Source organism: Arachis ipaensis, chromosome B10 (assembly GCF_059453495.1).
Source record: "Arachis ipaensis isolate K30076 ecotype BB chromosome B10, ASM5945349v1, whole genome shotgun sequence".
Taxonomy (NCBI): Eukaryota; Viridiplantae; Streptophyta; class Magnoliopsida; order Fabales; family Fabaceae; genus Arachis; species Arachis ipaensis.
In genome coordinates, this window is record NC_142435.1 from 25,008,212 (window position 1) to 25,033,358 (window position 25,147).

A 25,147-nucleotide genomic window follows, 5' to 3' on the forward strand; every position below is an offset into this window, starting at 1 on the left:
TAGAGACCATAGAGATTCCATTGAACCTCCTTATGCCCTTCATGAGCTCTGATGAGTATTCCTCTTCTGAAGAGAATGAGGATGTTACTGAAGAGCAAACTGCCAAGTTTTTTGGTGCAATCATGAAGCTGAATGCCAAATTATTTGGCATTGATACTTGGGAAGTTGAACCTCCCTTGTTCATCAATGAACTAAGTGATCTGGATCAACTGACATTGCCTCAGAAGAGACAGGATCCTGGAAAGTTCATAATACCCTGTACCATAGGCACCATGATCTTTAAGGCTCTGTGTGACCTTGGTTCAGGAATAAACCTCATGCCCCTTTCTGTAATAGAGAAACTGGGAATCTATGGGGTGCAAGCTGCTAAAATCTCACTAGAGATGGCAGACAGCTCAAGAAAACAGGCCTATGGACAAGTAGAAGATGTATTAGTAAAGGTTGAGGGCCTTTACATACCTACTGATTTCATAGTCCTGGATACTGGAAAGGAAGAGGATGAATCCATCATCCTAGGAAGACCTTTCCTGGCCACAGCAAGAGCTGTGATTGATGTTGACAGAGGTGAAATAGTCCTTCAATGGAATGAGGACTCCCTTGTGTTTAAAACTCAAGGATCTCCCTCTGCAACCATGAAGAGGAAGCATGAAAAGCTTCTCTCAAAGCAGAGTCAACCAGAGCCCCCACAGTCAAACTCTAAATTTGGTGTTGGAGAGTCTCAACAAAGCTCTGCACATCTGTGAGGCTCCATGAGAGCCCACTGTCAAGCTATTGACATTAAAGAAGCGCTTGTTGGGAGGCAACCCAATGTTTATCTAATTCTTATTTTTATTGTTTTCTTAGGTTCATGATCATGTGGAGTCACAAAATAAATATAAAAATTGAAAACGGAATCAAAAATAGCAGAAGAAAAATCACACCCTGGAGGAGCATCTGTCTGGCGTTCAGCGCCAGAACAGAGCATGGTTCTGGCGCTGAACGCCCAAAATGGGCAGCTTCTGGGCGCTGAACGCCAGAACAGGCATGGTTCTGGCGTTCAACGCTAGAAATGGCACACAAATGGGTGTTGAACGCCCAAAATGGCCACCAACCTGGCGCTGAACGCCCAGAGTTGGGTACAAAGGCATTTTTACATGCCTAATGGGTGCAGGGATGTAAATCCTTGAACACCTCAGGATCTGTGGACCCCACAGGATCCACTCAGGATCTGTGGACCCCACAGGATCCCCACCTACCTCCACTCACTTCTTCTCACCACTCTCTTTCACACAACCCCACAAACACTCTTCCCTAAAAACCCCTCACCAATCACCTCAATCTCTCTTCCCCACTAAACCTTCACCACTCACATCCATCTCCTCTTCCCCATAAACCTACCTCATAAACTCCACCTACCTTCAAAATTCAAAACCAATTTCCCACCCAAACCCACCCATATGGCCGAACCTTAACCCCCCTCCCTTCCCTATATAAAGACCTCCATTCTTCATCAAATTCACACAACACACCCCTCTACACTCCTCTTGGCCGAAACCACATCTCCCTCTCCCTCTCCATATTTCTTCTTCTTCTTCTTCTATTCTTTTGTTTATTGCTCGAGGGCGAGCAATATTCTAAGTTTGGTGTGGTAAAAGCATAGCTTTTTTGTTTTTCCATTACCATTGATGGCATCTAAGACCGGAGAATCCTCTAGAAGAGGGAAAGGGAAGACAAAAGCTTCCACATCCGAGTCATGGGAGATGGAAATGTTCATCTCCAAAGCCCATCAAGACCACTTCTATGATGTTGTGGCCAAGAAGAAGGTGATCCCTGAGGTCCCTTTTAAACTCAAAAGAAATGAGTATCCGGAGATCCGACATGAAATTCAAAGAAGAGGTTGGGAAGTTCTAACAAATCCCATCCAACAAGTCGGCATCCTAATGGTTCAAGAATTCTATGCCAATGCATGGATCACCAAGAACCATGATCAAAGTAAGAACCCGGATCCAAAGAACTATGTTACAATGGTTCGGGGGAAATACTTAGATTTTAGTCCGGAAAATGTGAGGTTGGCGTTCAACTTGCCATACATGGAAGAGAACGCACGCCCCTACACAAGGAGAGTCAACTTTGATCAAAGGTTGGACCAAGTCCTTATGGACATATGTGTAGAAGGAGCTCAATGGAAGATTGACTCCAAAGGCAAGCCGGTTCAACTAAGAAGATTGGACCTCAAGCCTGTGGCTAGAGGATGGTTGGAGTTTATTCAATGCTCAATCATTCCCACTAGCAACCGGTCTGAAGTTACTATAGACCGGGCCATCATGATCCATAGCATTATGATTGGAGAAGAGGTGGAAGTTCATGAGATTATACCTCAAGAACTCTACAAGGTGGCTGACAAGTCCTCCACCATGGCAAGGTTAGCCTTTCCTCACCTCATCTGCCACCTATGCAATTCAGCTGGGATTGACATAGAGGGAGATATCCTCATTAAAGAGGACAAGCCCATCACTAAGAAAAAGATGGAGCAAGCAAGAGAGCCCAATCATGGAGCTCAAGAGACGCAAGAAACTCACTTCCATGAGATCCTGGAGATGCCTCAAATGCACTTTCCTCCACAAAATTATTGGGAGCAAATCAACACCTCCCTAGGAGAATTGAGTTCCAATATGGGACAACTAAGGGTGGAACATCAAGAACACTCCATCATGCTTCATGAAATAAGAGAAGATCAAAAAGCAATGAGGGAGGAGCAACAAAGACAAGGAAGAGACATAGAAGAGCTCAATGACATCATTGGTTCCTCAAGAAGGAAACGCCACCATCACTAAGGTGGATTCATTCCTTGTTCTTCTTTCTTCTGTTTTTCGTTTTCTATGTTATGTGCCTATCTATGTTTGTGTCTTCACTACATGATCATTAGTAGTTAGTAACTTTGTCTTAAAGATATGAATGTCCTATGAATCCATCACCTCTCTTAAATGAAAAATATTTTAATTCAAAAGAACAAGAAGTACATGAGTTTCGAATTTATCCTTGAACTTAGCTTAATTATATTGATGTGGTGACAATGCTTCTTGTTTTCTGAATGTATGCTTGAACAGTGCATATGTCTTTTGAAGTTGTTGTTTAAGAATGTTAAATATGTTGGCTCTTGAAAGAATGATGACTAGGAGACATGTTATTTGATAATCTGAAAAATCATAAAAATGATTCTTGAAGCAAGAAAAAGCAGCAAAAAACAAAGCTTGCAGAAAAAAAAAAAAGAAAAAGCAAGCAAGAAAAGCCAATAACTCTTAAAACCAAAAGGCAAGGGCAAATAAAAAGGATCACAAGGCTTTGAGCATCAGTGGATAGGAGGGCCTAAAGGAATAAAATCCTGGTCTAAGCGGCTAAACCAAGCTGTCCCTAACCATGTGCTTGTGGCGTGTAGGTGTCAAGTGAAAACTTGAGACTGAGCGGTTAAAGTCAAGGTCCAAAGCAAAAAAAAAAAGAGTGTGCTTAAGAACCCTGGACACCTCTAATTGGGGACTTTAGTAAAGCTGAGTCACAATCTGAAAAGGTTCACCCAATTATGTGTCTGTGGCATTTATGTATCCGGTGGTAATACTGGAAAACAAAGTGCTTAGGGCCACGGCCAAGACTCATAAAGAAGCTGTGTTCAAGAATCATCATACTGAACTAGGAGAGTCAATAACACTATTCGAAATCTGAAGTTCCTATAGATGCCAATCATTCTGAACCTCAATGGATAAAGTGAGATGTCAAAACTATTCAAGAGGCAAAAAGCTATAAGTCCCGCTCATTTGATTGGAGCTATGTTTCATTGATAGTTTGGAATTTATAGTATATTCTCTTCTTTTTATCCTATTTGATTTTTAGTTGCTTGGGGACAAGCAACAATTTAAGTTTGGTGTTGTGATAAGCGGATAATTTATACGCTTTTTGGCATTGTTTTTAGTATGTTTTTAGTAGGATATAGTTACTTTTAGGGATGTTTTCATAAGTTTTTATGTTAAATTCACATTTCTGGACTTTACTATGAGTTTGTGTGTTTTTCTGTGATTTCAGGTATTTTCTGGCTAAAATTGAGGGACTTGAGCAGAAATCAGATTCAGAGGTTGAAGAAGGACTGCTAATGCTGTTGGATTCTGACCTCCCTGCACTCAAAGTGGATTTTCTAGAGCTACAGAACTCGAAATGGCGCGCTTCCAATTGCGTTGGAAAGTAGACATCCAGGGCTTTCCAGCAATATATAATAGTCCATACTTTGGCCAAGAATAGACGACGTAAACTGGCGTTCAACGCCAGCCTTCTGCCCAAATCTGGCGTCCAGCGCCAGAAAAGGATCCAAAACCAGAGTTGAACGCCCAAACTGGCACAGAAACTGGCGTTCAACTCCACAAATGGCCTCTGCACGTGCTACACTTAAGCTCAGCCCAAACACACACCAAGTGGGCCCAGGAAGTGGATTTATGCATCAATTACTTACTCATGTAAACCCTAGTGACTAGTTTATTATAAGTAGGACCTTTTACTAGTCTTTTTGACCATCTTTGGTCTCAGTTTTAATCCATTGTTCATCTTAGGAGACTATTGATCTCGTTTAGGGGGCTGGCCATCTCGGCCATGCCTGGACCTCCACTTATGTATTTTCATACGGTAGAGTTTCTACACTTCAAAGATTAAGGTGTAGAGCTCTGCTGTTCCTCAGATTAATGCAAGTACTACTGTTTTCTATTCAATTCTTCTTATTTCGCTTCTAAGATATCCATTTGCACCCAAGAACGTGATGAAGGTGATGATTATGTGTGACGCTCATCATCCTTCTCCCTTATGAATGCGTGCCTGACAAACACTTCCGTTCTACATGAACTAAGCTAGAATGAATATCTCTTAGATCTCCTAACCGGAATCTTCGTGGCATAAGCTAGAATGATGGCGGCATTCAAGAGAATCCGGAAAGTCTAAACCTTGTCTGTGGTATTCCGAGTAGGATTCAATGATTGAATGACTGTGACGAGCTTCAAACTCGCGATTGTTGGGCGTTAGTGACAGACGCAAAAGGAGGGTGAATCCTATTCCAGCATGATCGAGAACCGACAGATGAATAGCCGTGCCGTGACAGGGTGCGTGAGCATATTATTCACTGAGAGGAGGGGATGTAGCCACTGACAACGGTGATGCCCTTGCATAAAGCCAGCCATGGAAAGGAGTGAGACTGATTGGATGAAGATAGCAGGAAAGCAGAGGTTCAGAGGAATGAAAAGCATCTCCATTCGCTTATCTGAAATTCCTACCAATGATTTACATAAGTATCTCTATCCCTATTTTACTATATAATATTCGAAAACACCATTATCACTTTATATCTGCCTGACTGAGATTTACAAGGTGACCATAGCTTGCTTCATACCAACAATCTCCGTGGGATTCGACCCTTACTCACGTAAGGTATTACTTGGACGACCCAGTGCACTTGCTGGTTAGTTGTATCGAAGTTGTGACAAATTATGAGTGTGTAATTACGATTACGCGCACCAAGTTGCTCACGTTGCCAGGGATTGTTCGAGCCTGGACATCACAATTTCGTGCACCAGTGATTCATATAAATATGAGATATTTTATGTTTCCCTCAAATAAACTGTAACTTATATAATATGAAATTACTTGAACTAAAAGAATTATTTAGGCGATGAAATATTTTGGACAATTGCAAATAGTTAGTGGGGAATTTGAACATACAATCAGGAGAGACCTAAGATAATTTCCATTTTCAACACAACCAAACATAGGCAAACCGTGGCGCGCGTGTGTGTATATATATATAGAGGGAGAAGGACAAATTAGTCCTTGACTTTTTATCCCGCAGACATTTTAGTCCCTGACCATTGAAAAATACTTTTAAGTCCCTGACGTCCTTAAAAGTTGGACGGATTAGTCCCTCCAACCATAAGCCACCGTCAGACCTAACGGAAAAGGCTGACGTGGCTTCCCCTCTACTTATCTAGTATTACGGCTTTCCACGTGACACGTTAGTGGGAATGGAGCTTTTTGAAAAATGGACACATAAGTCCCTGTCGTTGAAAACGATGTCGTTTTGTGTGCAGCAAGAGAGGAAGGGAAGAAATGGCTTTGGCATTCACCATAATGACACTGAACCTTGTTCTTCGGATGGCAATGGTGGCCACCAACATCCTCTCACTCTATCACCTCTCTTCAACTCTCCAATCGCCAAAATCCCCCAAACCACCCACTCCCATCCCCGACCAGCTCCTCCACCAGCTCCACACAATACGCGCCTCCATCAACCACCTCACGCGCCTCCAACACTCCACTGACACAACCACCACCTCCTCCACCATCCCACCAGATCTACTCCTACACTCCCACCTCAACCCGATAGCCTCTTCCTGCGACAACCACCCTGACCTCCTCCACAAGTACATGTCCTACACTCCCTTCTCCCTTTGCCCCTCCGACTCTGACCTCGCCGAATCTCTTATCCTCTGTGGCTGCCACCCCCTCCCCGCCGCCGCTGCTTCTCCCGATCCGCGCCGCACAAACCCTCATCCCCTCTCCCTCAAGACCCTTTCCCTTCTTCACTCCCCGATTCCTCTGTAATTTGGGACCATTACCCTTGCAAATCCTTCGATTGCTTCCACCGCCAAAACCCTAACCTAGGCTTCAACCCTTCCTCCGATTCGTCCAAGTTCATAACCTACAAGACCGATCTCGATCTCCCGATCTCGCAGCTCTTCCAGATCGCCAAGTCTGCAAAGTCAGTTATCTGGCTAGGCCTCGACGTCGGTGGCGGCACCGGGTCATTCGCCGCCACGATGAAGCTTCGCAACGTGACAGTTGTGATGACTATGAGCGTGGGTGCGCCATACAGCGAGGCGGTGGCGCTGAGGGGGCTTGTGTCACTTCACGTGTCGCTGCAGCAGCGGCTGCCTGTGTTCGACGGAGTGGTGGACCTTGTGCGGTACGGGCGTGCCGTGAACCGATGGATTTCGGTGACGATGATGAAGTTCTTGCTATTTGATGTGGATAGGGTTTTGAGAGGTGGAGGGTACTTGTGGATTGACAGATTTTTCAGCAAAGGGGTGGACCTTGAAAAGCTGTATGCGCCATTGATTGAAAAATTAGGTTGCAAAAAGGTGAAGTGGGCCACTGGGAATAAAGCTGATGCTAGTGGCATCAAGAATGCTGAGGTTTTTCTCACTGCATTGTTACAGAAGCCTACTTCAAGATGATCAACTTAAAGCTTGCTTCTTTACTTCTTCACTTACACAAGGATGAGGGCAGCACACAAAACGACGTCGTTTTGAGCGACAGGGACTTATGTGTCCATTTTTCAAAAGCTCCATTCCACTAACGTGCCACGTGGGAAGCCGTGATACCAGGTAAGCAGAGGGGAAGCCACGTCAGCCTTTTCCGTTAGGTCTAACGGTGGCTTATGGACGGAGGGACTGATCCGTCTAACTTTTAAGGACGTCAGTGACTTAAAAGTATTTTCCAATTGTTAGGGACTAAAATGTCCGCGGAGTAAAAAGTCAGGGACTAATTTGTCATTTTCTCAAAGTAAAAAACAGATATAGCTATAATGACTCATCATTATGTCCCTTTAGAAACATATATTAGGTAAATTACAGAAGGAAACATCTATTATTTATTACACATTATTAAATTTACAACTAAAAAATGATATATGTCACTCTTTTATTGCAATTAAAATTAAATATTTTTTAAATTAAAGACTTTTTTCCTCTTTCTTTTCCCTTCTCTATCTCTCTCATTCTTTCACTCACTCTATCTCTTTTATATATTATTATCAATGACTAATTACAAATTTAAAAATCAAAATATGCAACATGACATTACTTCAAATATTAAAATTGAGATAAAATATTTCTCTCTAATATTAATAAACTCCCTTCCTGCATTCGATTATCTACCTTTTTACCTTTTTCTATTTTTCTCTACTATTTTCACTTTATATATAATTTATAATTTATATTTTATATTAATAATTTGACAAATCAAAATGTGTCACTAGATATTTTTTCATTACAATTAAAATAATTTTTTTTTCAAAATTAGCAAACTCCCTCTCTCATTTTTCTTTATCTTTTTTTCTCTTTTCTCTCCTTTTCTATTTTCTTTACCTTTCAGTTTTACAAAAAATAAAATTAATAAAATAATATAATTCAAATAAAAAATATTATTATTATTTTATACATATTTTTTTATTTAGTTTTCAATTTTTTTCTATTTATCTTTTTAATCTAACTTTTCACTTCTCTTCCTTCAAATATTTATTACACATAATTTAGAAAAAATATTTATTAATGGATAATTTAAATATAGTACTCTTTGATAAAGTACTCTCATGTATATTAGTAGGATAGAAAGTTATATATTCTAATTTATTAAAATCGTAAATTATGCTTTTTAAGATAGAAAAAATTTAATATAATTTTATATAAAAAAATATATATATGTGTTTATAACTAATAAAAAAATAAAGATATTAAAATCTTTTTTATTCAACAAATCAAGAAACTTAAGGTAGGAAAAAAAAAACAACCAACAGTAGTGAAAGTTCTTGAAAGAGCTAAAAAAGAAATCTTAATACAAAGATATAAATCTTTAAAAGAATCTCTACCGAAGTCTCTGGAATATCATCAAAGTAACAGATGTTGATTTGATTGTATAAACTTAGAAGGAATTGGTTAATAAAGATGAGGCAAGAGAAACTATTAGTTCTAAAGTTACGGTGATAGAGGCGGAAGCTCCCTCGGCATATCATGTGGCACCAAGGAGGAAAGCTCCGAGCCAAGTTTCTGGCTCGGATGCAGCTTGGTGTTTCGCCGGTGAGTGTGGGAATGGATGGAACAACAGTAAAAAAAAACGTGGTAGGCCAAGAAAATATGGACCGAATGGGTCTGATAACATGGCATTGTAGCCATTGCCAATTTCTTCTTCGGTCTCACCTTTTAAAGAATTTTCGAGCTTTCACTCAAGTGGCAAGTACTCAAAGACTACTATATTTAAATTATTCATTAGTAATACTAATATTGTGATTAAAAGTTAGAATCAAGATTCAGTTGTTAAAAAAAATTGAATTAATTTTATAATTATCATTATAAAATTTTTTATACTAATATCTAATTATAATTTTATATACATACTGAGAAAATAATATTATTTTTAAATAGCAAATATAAAAATTAATTATTTCTATTTGTGTAACAAACTTAATACCTAATCAAATGTAAAAGTATACACGTTAAATTTATTCAAATTTTAGATTACTAATGTTAAAATTAATTATTAGTAAAAAAATAAACTTTCATATGAAAATAATTACTAAATCTTATAATTTGATTTTTTTTTATTTACGGAGACTCTGGTCTTTTTAGTCGCCTGAAACTTTTGTCCCTAAGGATTTTTTTTTTGTAAAAGTAGTGTGATTTTATAAGTCTTTTATGCCATAATTTATAATATCAGAACAAAACTGACATAATTTTAAAATATTTATATTTCGATAATGTTATTACGGATAAAAGTACTAGAAATCAAATAATTGTATAATGAGAAAAAGCAGATTCTAACTTCTCCACAAACTGACGCTACACATTACTATTAAATGTCTTAAGATAGAAAAGCCTTAGGCTCGAAATGAAATGGTGGTGGTTTAAATAGAATAAGCAAAAACTGTGAATACATTTAGCATACTATAGAAGCTTATTACAGGTTCAGAACAGCTTAAACTAATAACCTTGCTAAGAGAGCTACCTACAAAATTGAAACAACTACTTTCTTCCAAGATAAGCATAACCAAATATGAACTTCGTTCCATGTTCATTTAACTTTACCATTGCAAGTTTTCATGCTAAATCACTTCTTTGTTCTAAGATGCACTTAGACTCATTAGTATACGCATTCATATAATTTATGGTTGCAAATTTCAATGTTAAAAACTCTTCTAAAGTTTGATCACAAGTGAAATAACTAATTACCTTTTCTCATCTAATGCATCAAGAGCTTGTTGGAGCAGAGTCTCCTGATCAACGTGCACCTATTCGTTGCCTGTCCAGGCACTCAATGATGAACTCACACTACCCTCATGGCCTCATCATCACTGTCCAACAATATTGCAGCATTCTTCCATTGAGAAATATTACCTACCTCAAAACAAAACTAAACAAAAAACAGCACTCAATTCTCCCGCCAAACAACATCATATCCTAAAATGGTAGTACTCAATATGCAACATTCAACATAACACATTAAATTCACTAAAATTAACATAGCAAATTAGCAATAATGAACCTTCACATTACTAGCTGAAATTGCATGCACCCGCCATAATAGTCCCTTATATTTTATTTTGCAATTCTTTCATTGGTCAAAACTCAAAGATAGTCCACATGAATAATCACATACATTTATTCATTAATAAAGAAAATCTAAGGTTTTGATTGGTTTAGAAGATACTTTTTTATCCCTATATGAGACCTAATCAAAATTTCCAATTTAGGAGTTTGACAAATAATGATGAAGACTTGAAGAGCTATCGTATAACACATGTCGTTACTCATCATAAACAGATACATATTCTTCTACACTTTTGTTCGATGATAACGTAAAACTTTAAGAATTTATATCATTAATTATATAAGTTAGCACCTTATTCCTAGTAAAAAAAATATACACTATCTATTTATAGAAAAAGATTAATTTTTTTCTCTGAAAGTGAAACTTTAATAAACCCACCACAACACAGCAGCAACCATAAAAGTGAAAAATACAGCAAAATCAAAGAGGAGACCACAACCTACCAGAATCTGAGGCACCAACCACGGTAAAGCTTGCAGACTGGAGTTGAATCGCGCCTTCAAGCTCAGGGACCAGGAAGAATGGTGACGGCAGGGAGAAGAAGGGAGACGGTGGCGCTGGCGAAGAGGGGAATGGTGGGGTAGTGTCGAAGAGGGGAATGGTGGGGTGGTGTCGCTGGAGAAGTGGAGAAGTGGCTTGGTCGGGTGGGTTCTGGCTTTCCTTGTCTGGCCGGCTGGTGTGGCTATCCATCACCAAAAACAAAAAGAACAGGGGTTTCTCTATTTTTTTTTTTAACAAAAAGTAACAACCAATTCGGTATCCAACAATGATAAAAGCCCTGATTCGAAAATACTAGTATTGAAAAGGAACTTTTAGTTTGATTTGGTAAAGTTCTTATTTTTTGAAAGTAACTTATAAAAATTGTCTTTTAAAAGATATAAAAGATAATTTTTAAAAAACTATAGTATTTGTCTTTGATAAAATCACGTTAAAAATAATTTTTAATAAACATAAACACTACAGTTTTGTTTGATAAAATAGTTTTTAAAAATTAAAAAAATTATAATAAATATATTTATAATAAAGAATAATTTTTTTAAAATTTTAGAGACTAATAATTTAAATATTTATTTGATTTACTTTTATATTAATATAAATAGAATTATCAATAGTCAATAATAAAATTATATGTAATTCAATACGTCTACTATCATCTATATATATTGACTCACTTTTACAAATCACAGAAAATATGACACATATCTCAAGTAAAATTATATATCTATATTTACATTTATATATGTATATATATGTTGTTATTATAATTTTGACTAATGATTATAAAGTTGGTGTACGAAAATTTTATGATTGGTTTTCATAAATAAGATCTCCTTCTTCATGTTTTAAAGAACAGAGAAAAACAAACATCTACTAAAAAATACAAAAATAATGCACAAAAAATAATATAAATAGATAGAAGTTTATACCTAATACGTGATAGAGATGTATTTGTGTTGAAATTGTGAAGATTATGTTAAAAAATAAAAAATATATGAAGATTGTGTTAGAATTTATGAAGGTTAGGTTGAGAAATTAAAAATATATAAATATCAGTATTTCAATGCTAATTTTTTTTGGACGTTGAGATAATGCCACTTGTACCAATGAACATAAAAACAAGTGCTATGTGGGCCTGATAGCCTACATTATCCAATTGGGCCAACAGTTTTCTTTCAGGTTATCCATGAGATGATTAAGATCATAAACATGGCCTTAGGGCCCCTTAGGTCACCAAAAATAAGAGTTTATAACCATTTGACCAAAAAATACCACATCCCTATTCAATATTTGGATCCAGAAAAAACATCAACTAAAGTTCATGGTAAAAAAAATATAATACTATATCACCAAAAGTCTAAAATAAAAAAAAAAATTCTTATTTTTTTTTAATTTAGACAATTCATATCTTAATAATTAGAAAATGGCAATTCACATCCTATCCTTCTTTTTCATTAAATCCATGAGCCATTTTATGAGAATCTCTGACAAAAAAAAAAAACAAAAAATACTTACATGTGATGTTAGCTTATATGATCTAGCATTCATATGTTTTACATGGATGATAATTATTTGATTGTAATTGTTTATCAAAATAATATTATAGAGATGATAACTATTTAATTGGAACATCATTATGTAGGAACTAAACGGTCTCAATCAAATAGTTATTATTCACTTAAGATGAAAATTAAGTCATACAAATTATGTCACACTAAATATTTTTCATCATCTTTTATCAAAAATTCTCATAAAATGATTCATGCGTCTAATAAAAAAATATCTAAATTAAAAAAAAAAAAAAACATAACCCAAAAAAGAACCGGGGATCGAGTGTGATTGAGCTTCCTATCATTTATCCTTCCAGTCTTTTCATCTGGGCTATTCTCGCCTTTTATCTTAAGATGCCCGGAATCAAGCAAGCTTAGTCTACTTCTGAATCCAGGGAAGATCAAGAAGAGAAGTCCGGGTACATAGGCCTATAGCCCCCACCTACTTTCTTTTTCGAGTTAGCTAACACTACTAGCTTGACTCTACCCTGGACCCTAAGTAGAATTTCTTACTTTAGTGCTGCTATGGAAAGATTATGGGATATTTCGTTTATCGTGAGAGCTTTCAATTCATATATAGAGTAGTAGCTCATGTTAGATCTTCAATAAAAAATTCTACATCCCTTCGTCCATCCGACCTCCTACTATTTTCTCAGAAAATAAAAAAAATGTAACGTTGAATAGAAGATATTGGAATTATAATGATTTTTTTTTTATTTAGTATATAGCTCATTTTCTTGAGTACAAATATTCAGTATATTCTATTAGGTTGATCATGTGAAAAATAAAAAACCCTCTTTTATATTATATTTTCTATTTTACTATAATAATATATTTAACACTAAATTTTGGATGTTAGGCTGTATTTGTTTCTGAGAATAGAGCAAGATAAGACACTAAAAATAATATATAAAAGACAGAAATATAAAATTTTGTATTTTTATATTCTGTTTGGTGTTAAACTAAAACAAATTATAAAAATTTAATTTATTCTCATTTTTTTCATTCAAAAAATTTGAAACAAAAAATATAATAATAAAAAATTAACAAGAATAATAAAAAAATAAAAAATAAGTTGATGGATACAAAATATACTAATTCAGTATCTTTGAATACATTATTACTATTCATGTTTCTTCTGTTAAATACAATTTTGTGTCTTTGTGTCTCTATTTCAATGTCCTATTTCAATGTCCTATTTCTCTGTAAACAAAGGTAACCCTATAAATCTTGAAATAGCAAGTAGCCTACAACGTGTCAAAATTATTGGCTTGTTTGTTAATGATATTGTCCGCATTTTTTGAGAAGGTTGTTCACACAATGTGTAACCTCATTTAGCCAACAAATTTGGTGCACAATTTTTCAGCTGAATATTTCTTTTTAAGAAAATCCTTCAAAAGTATGATTTCTTTCTTTAACATGCTTTTTTATACTTTTTTAATTAAACATATATTTATAAACATCTAACCTCAATCGGTAACTTCATATATATTGACTTTGATATTCAAACTGATTGATGTGCAACTTTGAAAATTAAGAATGAGTTTCAATGAAGCCAATAAAGAAATAAATCAGTTTGAGTTAGTTACCTGACTTATTTTTTGTTCGACGTTATGTTCTATTCTTCTTTAATTTGGTGCTGTTGTTGTACCAAATAATAATTATATCAAGTATTAGTAGTCATCATGATTTGCCATATAATCATATGCTACCAGAAGTCCAATTGCGCCTTGTACTTTTACATTTCCAGGCTGGCCATTAAAAAAAATTATTTCGTTTTTGGACATTAATTAATTAATTAATAATTTAACCTCCATATATTAATAGTTAATGATATAGTATAAAATACCAAAAAGTGGTTACAAGGATTCTCTTTTGCATGCTCATTTTTGCTGTTGTATGGTTGGAAAGTCGTCTTCTCAATCCTAACTTCCCCTTGTTCCTTTTGTTTGTTAAGTTCTTTATATTAAGCACTATACTCTAAAAAGATATCCCACCAAACTATAGCAGCCTATCTCATTCTCAACGCACTGTCTCTTACCACATGCTTATTATTATTATTATTATTATTATTATTATTATTATTATTATTATTATTATTATTATTATTATTATTATTATTATTATTATTCCTAGCGTATAAGCTGAAAATTTTTTTCGTTTCTAACCCTTTTTTGTATATAAAATCATTCCTCAAGTTTAATTGGGTTTTAAAATCGTTCTTACCTTAAGGACCAAAATCGTACGAAAGTAGCGGCGGAAGCGAAGACAGAGGTGGATCATGAACAGTTTCTTTTTCTTCTTCTCTTTCTCTTTGTACAGGAGCGAAAATACTCTCTTTCTCTTATTTTTTTTCTTTTGTAATTATTTTTGTTATAGGTAATTTGGTCCAAAATTTTAATATTTAAGTAAAAATGATTATTTTAAAACTTAATTTTAAATTTTAAGGACGATTTTGTTTGCAAAAAAAAATTAAAGACAAAAAATTTTTAACTTATATCTTAAAGACCAAAATTATACCTAACTCTTATTATTGTTGTTGTTACACCCGCAGCACCCAAATTGAGCCTAAAAATATATATCTAATCTAATTAGTAATTAAGGACTCTAACTGTAATTTTTGTATTTCTTAGACCTCGAATTGACTTGATCATTAGAGTTCTTGTAAATATATTTTTATTTGGCTTTAAAGCAATAGTTGACTAGTAACTATGTATCCAATTATTATTATTATATAGAAAAAAGATTAATATTATTGTACATTATTGTGCATGATGATATATGCATAAAAGGATTATTATCCTATGTTAAATTAGTTGAACATAAGATGGAAACCATTTATATATATAGGCCCCCCCAATGTTCTGAAGAACCAAACATATCCCCCTCTTTCTCCTCTTTCTTCTTCATTTCTTTAGCTATATTATCTTTATTATTGAATTGAATTGAAGAGAAGGAAGATAGATATGGATTGTTGTGTATGCACAAGCATGCCATTGATATTAAGGCCACCGAGGAACTCAATATGTGGGGCTTGTTATGAAGGAGCAAGGACCATAATCAACATGATCAACAATCTCGAAACTGAGAAAACAAAACAAAACACTAATCCCAATAACAATAATAATGGCTCTCTGGCTTCAAGGCGAAATTCCAGTAAGGCAAGCTCTAATTAATTTACTTCATATTATTTTATATATAATTTCATTACTTGTAATTAATTACTCATTTAATTTGTTTTTGTTGCACAGACATTGGATGATTGTATTAGATGGTGGTCAGAGCAGATAGATATTTTGAATCAACAAAAGGAGGATTTGGGTTTTCTTAGAGGCATTGTTGCTGCCTTCAAAGAACAAATTCACACCGATATACTTGTTAGCCCAGGTGGCCATGGTCTTCCAATACCTGCACATAAGTCTGTATTGGTCAGTTCGCTTCTCTCTGTTTTCTTTTCCCTGTTTAATGCCACCATTCATGCTTTCCTTCTTGCTCAAGTTACTTCTTAAGTATTAACATCATTTTCTTTATTAGAAATTTGTAAGTTTTATAAAAGATTGATCACACACTCCTTTCAAAACAATAAAAAAAAAAAGTGTAATTGTCATTTTTTAATATAGAAGAACAATTTTACCTTATAAAAGATTTAATTGAAGATTTACTTTATAGTTTGACATTAAAAGAAATTCTAGAGACCTAACATTTTTTAGTGAGATGTTAATTAACACGCCAAATTTTTTATAATTTATGAATTTCTGAATATATATGAATTTCAGCATCATTTGAATCTACATTACACAAAATCTGCATATAGATTAACAAAAAATATATGAAGAAAATATAAGAATTCAAAATTTTTATAGCCAACTTTCAAATATTGATTTAAATGTTAATATGAATTAAAAATAAAATTTCAAAAAGACACTTGGGTGATATTAATCGATAAATAGTTAATTCTAGTAAAAATATATACATATTGACCGAAAAATTATTATCCAACTAACTAATAACGAAGCTCGCTCTTAAATATTAGTAATAACAAACTTTGTTATGTGGAATTGTAATGATATAGGCAACAAGATCAGAAATCTTTAAGAACATGCTTGAGTGTGATGAATGCAAAGCAGCACCCAATAACCAAACCATAACCATACCAGACCTGAACCATGAAGAGCTATCATCTCTACTAGAGTTCCTCTACAGCGGCACACTACCTGAAGAAACAATCGCAAAGGATGTCTACGCCTTATCGCGCGCCGCCGATAAGTACGCCATCCCACATTTGTTAAGGCACTGCGAGAGGTATTTGCTGAGTTCACTCCACACTTCCAATGCACTCGAGACGCTTGAGATCGCCGACGTGTGTTCCAGTCACAATTTGAAGGAGACAACGTTGGTTTTCTTAGTTAAGAACATTGAGCATGTTGTGTCATCGCCTAGGTTTGAAGCTTTTGTCCATAGGAATCCACATTTAACTGTGCAATTGGTTTCAAGGGCTTTTGCAAATGGCTCCAAATAATTATGTTTGCTCTTCATTTACGTTAACTAAAGTGTTTATTAATTTGCCTTTTCTCTTTAATTTCTAGTAATAAAGTAGCTATTCAATTGTATATATACTTTTACAAATAATAGAGTTAAAAGCTGGCATTTTTTCCAAAATAAAATAAAAAAATTTTAACTCCAAAAAAAAAAAAATTAAGACATTTTATTTCACGTTTTTCATGAAGTTCATCAAAAGGAGTAGGGATAAGTATGATTTTGGTTCCGAACGTAGAGACCAAAAATCGATTTCGTCTCCGGCCTTTTTTTCGCTAAAAAAATGGTTCCTAAGGTTTCAGTTTGTTTTAAAATTATCCATTTTACCAATTTTATTTTTTTATTACTAAACTACCCCTCATTAAAAAGATTATAAAATAAAATAAATATAAAAAAATAAAAAAGAAAGCAAAGAAAGGGATACAGAGAAAGAAAGAAAGAAAGAAAGAAGGGGAGGGGGGGAGGGTTGGGGCGCGAGATTGGGGGGAGGGGGGAGGGAAGGGAAGGCGCACTGTCGCACCGCCATACCGCCGCACCACCGCACCACCGCACCGTCGCACCGCCGCCCTGCCGCCTGTGATCCGCCACTGCTCCTCCTCCTCACCCTCACTGGCCGCCGCTTCTTCTTCTTCTTCTTCTTCTTCTTCTTCTTCTCCGCACCGCCATATCGCCGCACCACCGCACCGTCGCACCGCCGCCCTGCTGCCTGTGATCCGCCACTGCTCCTCCTCCTCACCCTCACCGGGCGCTTCTTCTTTGACACTGCTCTTCCTCCTCGCTCTCACCGCTCGCCGCTTCTTCTTCTTCTCTTGTGAACTGGATTTTTTGTAGAATTTTTGAAATTTTTCTTAAATATTGTTGTTACTGAATTTGTTGATTATTGTTCAAAGTGTATGTTGCTTGAATTTTTTTAAAAGAAGATGAAGAAGCAGAGCAAGAATAAAAGAGAAAGAATTTTAGTTTTGAATTTTGTTGATGGTTCTGAGTTTTGATTGGTCTGATTTTTTTAGTTCCGATTTTCTGAGGTGGGGGTGGTGGAGGGTTCTGGTGTTGATGATGATGGTGGGGGTGGTGGTGGTTCTGTTTTGAGTTTTGTTGTTCTTCTCATGATGATGATGATGATGATGATGATGATGATGATGACCATGATGATAATGGTGGTGGTGGTGGTGGGTTCTTGTTCAACTTGGGCTTCTTGGTTGATTTTGGAGAAAGTTCTGATGATGATGATGACCATGATGATACTGGTGGTGGTGGTGGCTTCTGTTCTGGTGGTGGTGATGGTGGTTGATTTTTGGTTGATTTTGGGGTGAAGGGAGAATGGTATTTTTGTCTAAAGGACGATTTTAAAATAAACTGAAACCTTAGGTATCATTTTGGAGCGAAAAAAAGGTTGGGGACGAAATCGATTTTTGACCTCTACGTTAGGGACCAAAATCATACTTATCCCAAAGGAGAACAACGAACCTTGTGAGAATAAAATAAAAATAGTCTATTTTACTTACAACACTGTCTGTTTCACAACCAACCCTACTTGCTACGGATTGATTGGACTTGTCAACCCGCTTAAGTTGAATTCGAGCAAATTGAATATTTAGAGCAACTCCAACGGTAATTAAAATTGGAGCTCCATTTAATTTACTGTGTGAATGGAAGACTTTAGCATTTGGAGTGAAAGAGAAAAGAGTTCTTTCACATCTTTTAAAGTTGTAGAAACCTACTAAGAGAGACTTATTCTCTTTGAATAAAAACCAATAATATTTAGACATGTATTAACTTTATATATATATATATATATATATATATATATATATATATATATATATATATATATATTACAATTTACATATATAATTAATTATTATAATTATTAATAAATTAAACATGATTTAATTATTTAAATAATTATATTAAATAATTAAATCATATTTAGTTTATTAATAATTATAATAATTAATTACATTAAATAGTTATATCTTTATTTAACTAATAATTTATATTAATTATTTAAATAATAATTGTTCCGATCCAACCCATTTATAAGTCAGATTCAAGTTTTCAAGAACTGGCCCGACGGGTTCTCCAACTCGCCAACCCCTTTTTTTTTTCTTTTATCTCGCCAAAGCACCTGGACAGCTGGAAAGAAAGTTTTTAGAAAAGAGGATTTGCTCATGTGGGACCATTCGAGTACAGACTATATAAGGGGAGGGCTCTACCCCTCCCCACAGGTACGTCACCTACTCTAACCCTAATAACCGCCTCTTGTACGAACACTAACTTGAGCGTTGGAGTCCTTGCAGGTGGCTCCCCACATTCCACGCCTCGCCAGCTCGAAGGACCTTTATACACCTCATTCCCAGAGCCCATCCCAATCCAGTTTCCAGCGACTCACTGATCCTCACCATAACTGGATCAGATCCGTTCCGTTCCAGACCTGAGCAACCGAACATTGTCGCCGTCTGTGGGAACCTGAATTGAGCATGGCGTTGTTCCCGCCATCGGATGAGCTCCGTGAAGAAGGAGGAGCCCGCCTGAGAGCTCCGCAGGCGCCTCTCACGAGCTGTCGAGACCCGTGACGCAAAGAGGAAACCAACATTCCCGATCTCTCGAAAGGTGCCTTTTCGGGGGAACGAGAGACGACAACTTAAAGATCATGCAGGAACTCAGGCACAGGGTGCAGAACCTTAAACGCGAACTAGCGGCACGAGACAGATACCACCCCTCCCGAAGCAGAGACAGGCGCCCGAGCTTGTCCCGCACCTGTTCTCCCACCAAGAGGTCGGAAGGTCGCGGGAGAAACCTCAAAAGGAACGACGGGCGAACAGAAACCAATGCTCGAACCCGTTCCCACACTCCCGAGAGAACGGAGGGCCACAGGGAAACCTGGGGAAACAGAGGATGGAAAAAACAGGACCCCATCATCATGGGAGTAACCCATTTCCACCCCTCCATCCTTCATGTCCGGTTGCCGAAACACTTTGACAAACCGACGGACATGAAGTATGACGGGACTAAGGATCTTCAAGAACATCTCACGGCTTTCGAGGCCAGAATGAACCTTGAAGGGGTGGGTGATGCAGTAAGATGCCGAGTGTACCGGAGTTTTCACGAATAGAAAAATTTAAATGCCCAAATTAGGTTCCGAAAAGTTAGAACGAGAATTTTGAGATTTAAATATGATTTTTGGACTCAGTAGGCTTTTCTGAGTCAGAAAATGTGTTTTTTGCGAAAAATCGTAAAAAACTGCGAACCGACAGTTAAACCGGTTGAACCGATTCAAGTCTACCCGATGTTGCGCGAGAAAAAGTGAAAATAGTCAAAAACCTTAGAAAAATATTAGAAGTCATAAACCGGGCGTTAATTTTAAAGATTTGGCCCAAAGTTGGGTCAAACGGGCTAAAAACGCTAACAGATTGGACCGATCCCAAGTTAGGTCCAAACCCAACATATATAAGGGTTCATTTAATGAACCCATTCAACACACCACACACATAAACACACACACACACACACACCAGCTGCAAGAGGAGAGGAGAGAAGAGAGAAAAAACACTATTCATCTCTTCACTCTTTTCATCATATCTTGAGCTACGGTGCTCTGATTCGCGTGCCGTCAGTGGCTACGTGAAGCTCTCGCTAAGCCCGTTGTTTCTATTCAAGCTTTGTGGTAAGTCTCTCTAGTTTCCCTTCCCATTTTTCGTGCCCTTGTGAATTTTGAGTTTTAGGGTTTGGTTTTGAGAAAAATCTTATGTTTTGGGTGTTTTAGGTACACTCTAGCACTTAATTGTTGGTGGTTTTGGCTTTCAAAACTATAGGGCAAGGTAAGAGCTCTCTAAACCCTTGTGATTTTATGATTATGTTGAGTCCTAGATTGATTAGTGATGATTTGCATATATATATATATATATATATATATTTGGTGCTTGTTGGAGTCATAGTGGAGGCTTGCTTGTAGTTGGAAGCTAAACTTGTGCTCTTTTGGGGTTTTGGCATATTGGGAATCGGCCAAGGTATGATTTTGGTTTCCTCTATGTAGTATATAATATTCATGGACACTTAGCCTAGTGATCTATAGGATAAGTTTGGATTATAATGGTTGATGAGTTGTTGAATGACGATGTATGATGATTTGTAATGGATCGATGAATTTTTGAGTTTAAATATAATGAATGATTATGATATGATGATGATGAATGTTTGTGTGAAGTTGAGAAGTGGTATGATATATGTGATATTGATGTTAATGATATGGTAATGTGGTTGGAGAGGTTGAATGTGGATTTATTATAGTATTACACATTTGATGTTGATGGGTGAGAATGGTGAAATGTGATGGAAGAGTAGTATAAATGGTAAATTGTGACCCAAGAGGGTAGATTGTGTTGTAAATGGGAGTTTGGTATTGTGTTGGTTGGATGTGGTTTGAAAATTTGGAAAATTTGAGTGCTTGTGGAATTTGGTAAAAGTTAGTTTTTGGTGAACTTAGTCTGATCATAACTTTTGCCTCGGTTTTCAAAATTTGTTGAAACTGGTTTAAAATTAAATTTTATTGAAAACTTTTCGAATCGACATAAAGTTTGTAAAATTTGAAATTTTGTAGAGGAAGTTATGATCATTCAAAGATTGGTGTCAAAATCTGAAATTCTGCAAAGTTGCAGAATTTTGTGATTTCTGGTATGTACGCACGCACAACCCTGCGAGATTTACAACCTGTGGGCACGCACACGCAGGGAAAGGCTTTCTGTTTGCAGCACTAGCACAGCTTGTGCGCGTACATACCCAATGAGGAATTACAACCTGTGCGCACACACACGTTAAGAAGGTCAGTCTGTTAGGGGCGCTAGCACAGCTTGTGCGAGCGAAACAGAATTGTGAAAATTTTTACCTGTGCGTACGCACACATTTTGAAACTTCTCCTGGGCTTGCACGCGCACACCCCTATGCGTACGCACACGCCAAGTTTCTCAAATTTTAACTTTGTTTTCAACTATTCCACCTTCCCAACAAGATTGTAAGCTTCCGTGATGCCATTTTAAGACCCTTAGACTTATTTTTGGGCTTTGAAACATGGGAAAGGTCCTAGGGGGTTTTTTATTTGGTTTTCTTTTGAAAAGCTAGCGAATGGAGGTTTAGGTTTCTGGTGTAATGAGGGTGAGTTTGGTTGAGAGAGAGAGAAGGAAGAGTAGTGAACTGGGTGATTGCTGACAACAAGTTAAGAAAACTGATGAACTCTGAGTTCGGAAAGAAAATTATGAATTGATGATGGTGGTGATGAGTTGAGGACTCAGAAATGAATGATAATTCTTGATGAATGTTGAGAGTGTGCCAGGCACTATATCCTTGGAATAATTGTGTTTGAAAGAGAGTGTGCCAGGCACTATATCCTTGGAGTGTTAAGAATTAATAATGGAAAGTGAATTGAGATGAGGATTTATGATGACTAGTGGTGATTGGAGGTGGATGGACTTATGGGATGTGGAAAGTGTGTCAGGCACTATATCCTTGGAATGATTTATGAGGAATTAGATGTTGTTGTTTTTTTTTCTCTGCCGCAAGAGTGTGCCAGGCACTATATCCTTGGAATGAGCATGCAAGTCTGCCAAGCACTATATCCTCGGAACGATAGTGTGCCAGGCACTATATCCTCGGAACAAAAGCGTGCTATGCGCTATATCCTCGGACGTGGCAAGAAAGGCGACATCCGAAAGGATGTGTCGGGTTGCCATTCATAGACCGACAAGTGATATCACGAGCCAATAGGACAGGCATTCATCATGTGCATCTATTATGTGTTTTGTTTGCTTTGCCTAATTGCATATCTTGCTTAAATGAATAATATGCCTATTTGCTAATTGTTTTACTCACGGTACATGTATATTACTTGTATTTTACTTGCTTGTATTAATTGTGATTGTATGGTGTTGAGGAGGTTCGGAAGGCGGTGGCAATGGGATCGCATGGAGGATAGGTTGGTGAATGCTGTGGGACAGCGGAGAAATGTTAGATTAGAAAATCCTTTAAGTTAGATTACCCTTTTTATCATTATGGTTTTAAGTTATGCTTTACGGTTTTAGCTCTACTTTAAGATGAATCTTGTGATAGATATGAAGTTCTAGGATTGCCTCTGGCATCCCGGAGTCTTATATCTTAGATCACTGGACACTGTTACCATACTGAGAATATCTGGTTCTCATACCATATTTCTGTTGTGTTTTTCAGATGCAGGTCACAACCCACCTCGGTGAGTTGCTTGGATGGTGACAGAAGCGGAGGATCCTATTACTCTTAGAGTCTTTTTGATTTATTTTGTTTATATATCTCTCACTTTTGTATTTTGTTTTGCCTAAAGGCTTGTATTTGAGAGAGGAAAAACTTGTATAAGCTATTTTTAAACATCAAATTCTGTTTTGTCTGTATACAACTAGCCGGCTTAAACTCCACGAGCCGTGGCTAGATTCTTAGGATATTATATATTTATCTTTTGTTATATTATATGTGTCTCTTGTGCGTTAAGTTAGAAGCTTCGTTAGTACGTCTTGCGCTTTTCAAATCCTGTTTTTGGGCAATATCCTTCATCGGGCTTCTAGAGTATATTAATTCTTTCTATATATTATATGTATGAGCTTAGAACTGTCGTAATCTCTGATTAACCTTTGCTTTATGGCGCGAGATAAAGTTTAGGCTAATTGGGGTGTTACATTTAGTGGTATCAGAGCGGTTCGTCCTCGTGATCCTGAGGGATGGATCGATTGTGCTTTATTGCATACTCTATGTGTCTTTTTCTTTGATGCTATTAGGTTATCTACTTGATATTGCATAGCACGCTTGTTTGTGAGTGCCTGTTTGGGATAATTGAAGTACTAGGCTTTTGATATTGAAACTGATCACCTTGATATCGATTGTTTGGTGTAGACAGGAACCCTAATAGCCACTCGCAGACGAGGTCGTACGCGTTCACGAGGAGAGAGTAGGAATGCGCAGCCGGCTGACAACCATGCCGAGTTCAAGCGGAGATGAAAGAACAAGAATTACAAACTCAGAATTATATTAAAGAAATGGAGATAAATTCAAAGGAAAGGGAAATGGAAAGGATGGCTAAGAAAAGGGAAAGAGAAATGGATATGCAAATACTTAATGCTGACACGTCTACAATGAGTAAAAACGACGAGCTCTTCATGAGATTTTATGTGAGAAAACAATCAATAAGTGGTTTATTTAATGGCTCCTTGTATTTGTAGAGTTAAGTAGTATGTTTATTTTTATTGAGTATTACTGGTATGTAATGTAATCTATTTTATTCATTTGTAAAATAACTTTTCAAATTAGTCAATATTATTGTGCCGTTAATGTTTAACAAAGTGATCGTTACAAAACTAGCCATTTTAAACTTAGACAAGAAAAAATAGCCGTTACGTAGCCGTTGCAAAACTAGCCGTTTTAAACTTAGACAAGAAAAACCTAGATGTTAAGTAGCTCTTGCAAAACTAGCCATTGAGAAGTAGCCTTTGTTGCGGACACACTTATAAATATCAACTATCAATGATTCAGCAACTCCATTTCAACTCTAGTTTCTCACCTCAAAATAATACTAAAAATACATTTCAAGATATGGCTAGAAATTTTGATGATATGTTTAATGAGACTTTGTATGGTAAAAGAATACGACGAGATAACACACTCATAGATAATTGGATCGATGAGTGTTTATTCGATGATTCAGAAGAAGAATATATTGATAGAAGCTCTATCCCAACTCCTCGTAGATGGATCAACAAAGATTGAAAAGCAGGACATGATCGCCTTTTCCAAGATTACTTTGTAGATGAGCCGGTGTATAATGTTGACATTTTTTCGACGGAAATTTCGAATGAGAAGACATGAGTTCCTTCGGATAGTAGACACTCTTTCAAATGTCTATCCGTATTTCCAACAGAAGGTCGACGGAACTAGAAGAAGAGGTTTGTTACCACTCCAAAAATGCACCGCTGCGATATGGATATTAGCATATGGCGTAGCAGCTGATGTTGTTGATGATTATATTGCATAGTCAAGAGCACTATAATTGAATGCTTGGAAAAATTTGTTGAAGATGTCAATTCGGTATTCGAGGATAAATACTTGTGAAAACTAAATTCAAATGCCTTCTACAAATGGCGGAGGATCGTGGCTTTCCTGGC

At 36.4% G+C, this 25,147-nt stretch overlaps 1 protein-coding gene and 1 pseudogene across 2 annotated transcripts; both read left to right on the plus strand.

The window, feature by feature from the left end:
• The first annotated feature begins 6,111 nt into the window (after positions 1-6,111).
• LOC107623058 (putative methyltransferase At1g29790 pseudogene) lies at positions 6,112-7,238 on the plus strand (annotated as a pseudogene).
• An 8,050-nt stretch (positions 7,239-15,288) lies between these two features.
• On the plus strand, positions 15,289-24,306 carry LOC107621772 (BTB/POZ domain-containing protein At3g56230). Of its 2 annotated transcripts, XM_088507076.1 has the most exons (4): positions 15,289-15,595; positions 15,686-15,862; positions 16,507-16,874; positions 23,883-24,306. In XM_088507076.1, exons 1-4 carry the CDS (start codon positions 15,401-15,403, stop codon positions 23,893-23,895), a joined length of 753 nt encoding a protein of 250 aa, XP_088363202.1. In that variant the 5' UTR covers positions 15,289-15,400; the 3' UTR covers positions 23,896-24,306. The 2 variants fall into 2 exon arrangements, with proteins under 2 accessions (XP_088363202.1, XP_016179261.1); XM_016323775.3 differs by lacking the exon at positions 23,883-24,306 and having other exon boundaries at positions 16,507-17,044.
• Positions 24,307-25,147: the final 841 nt, after the last annotated feature.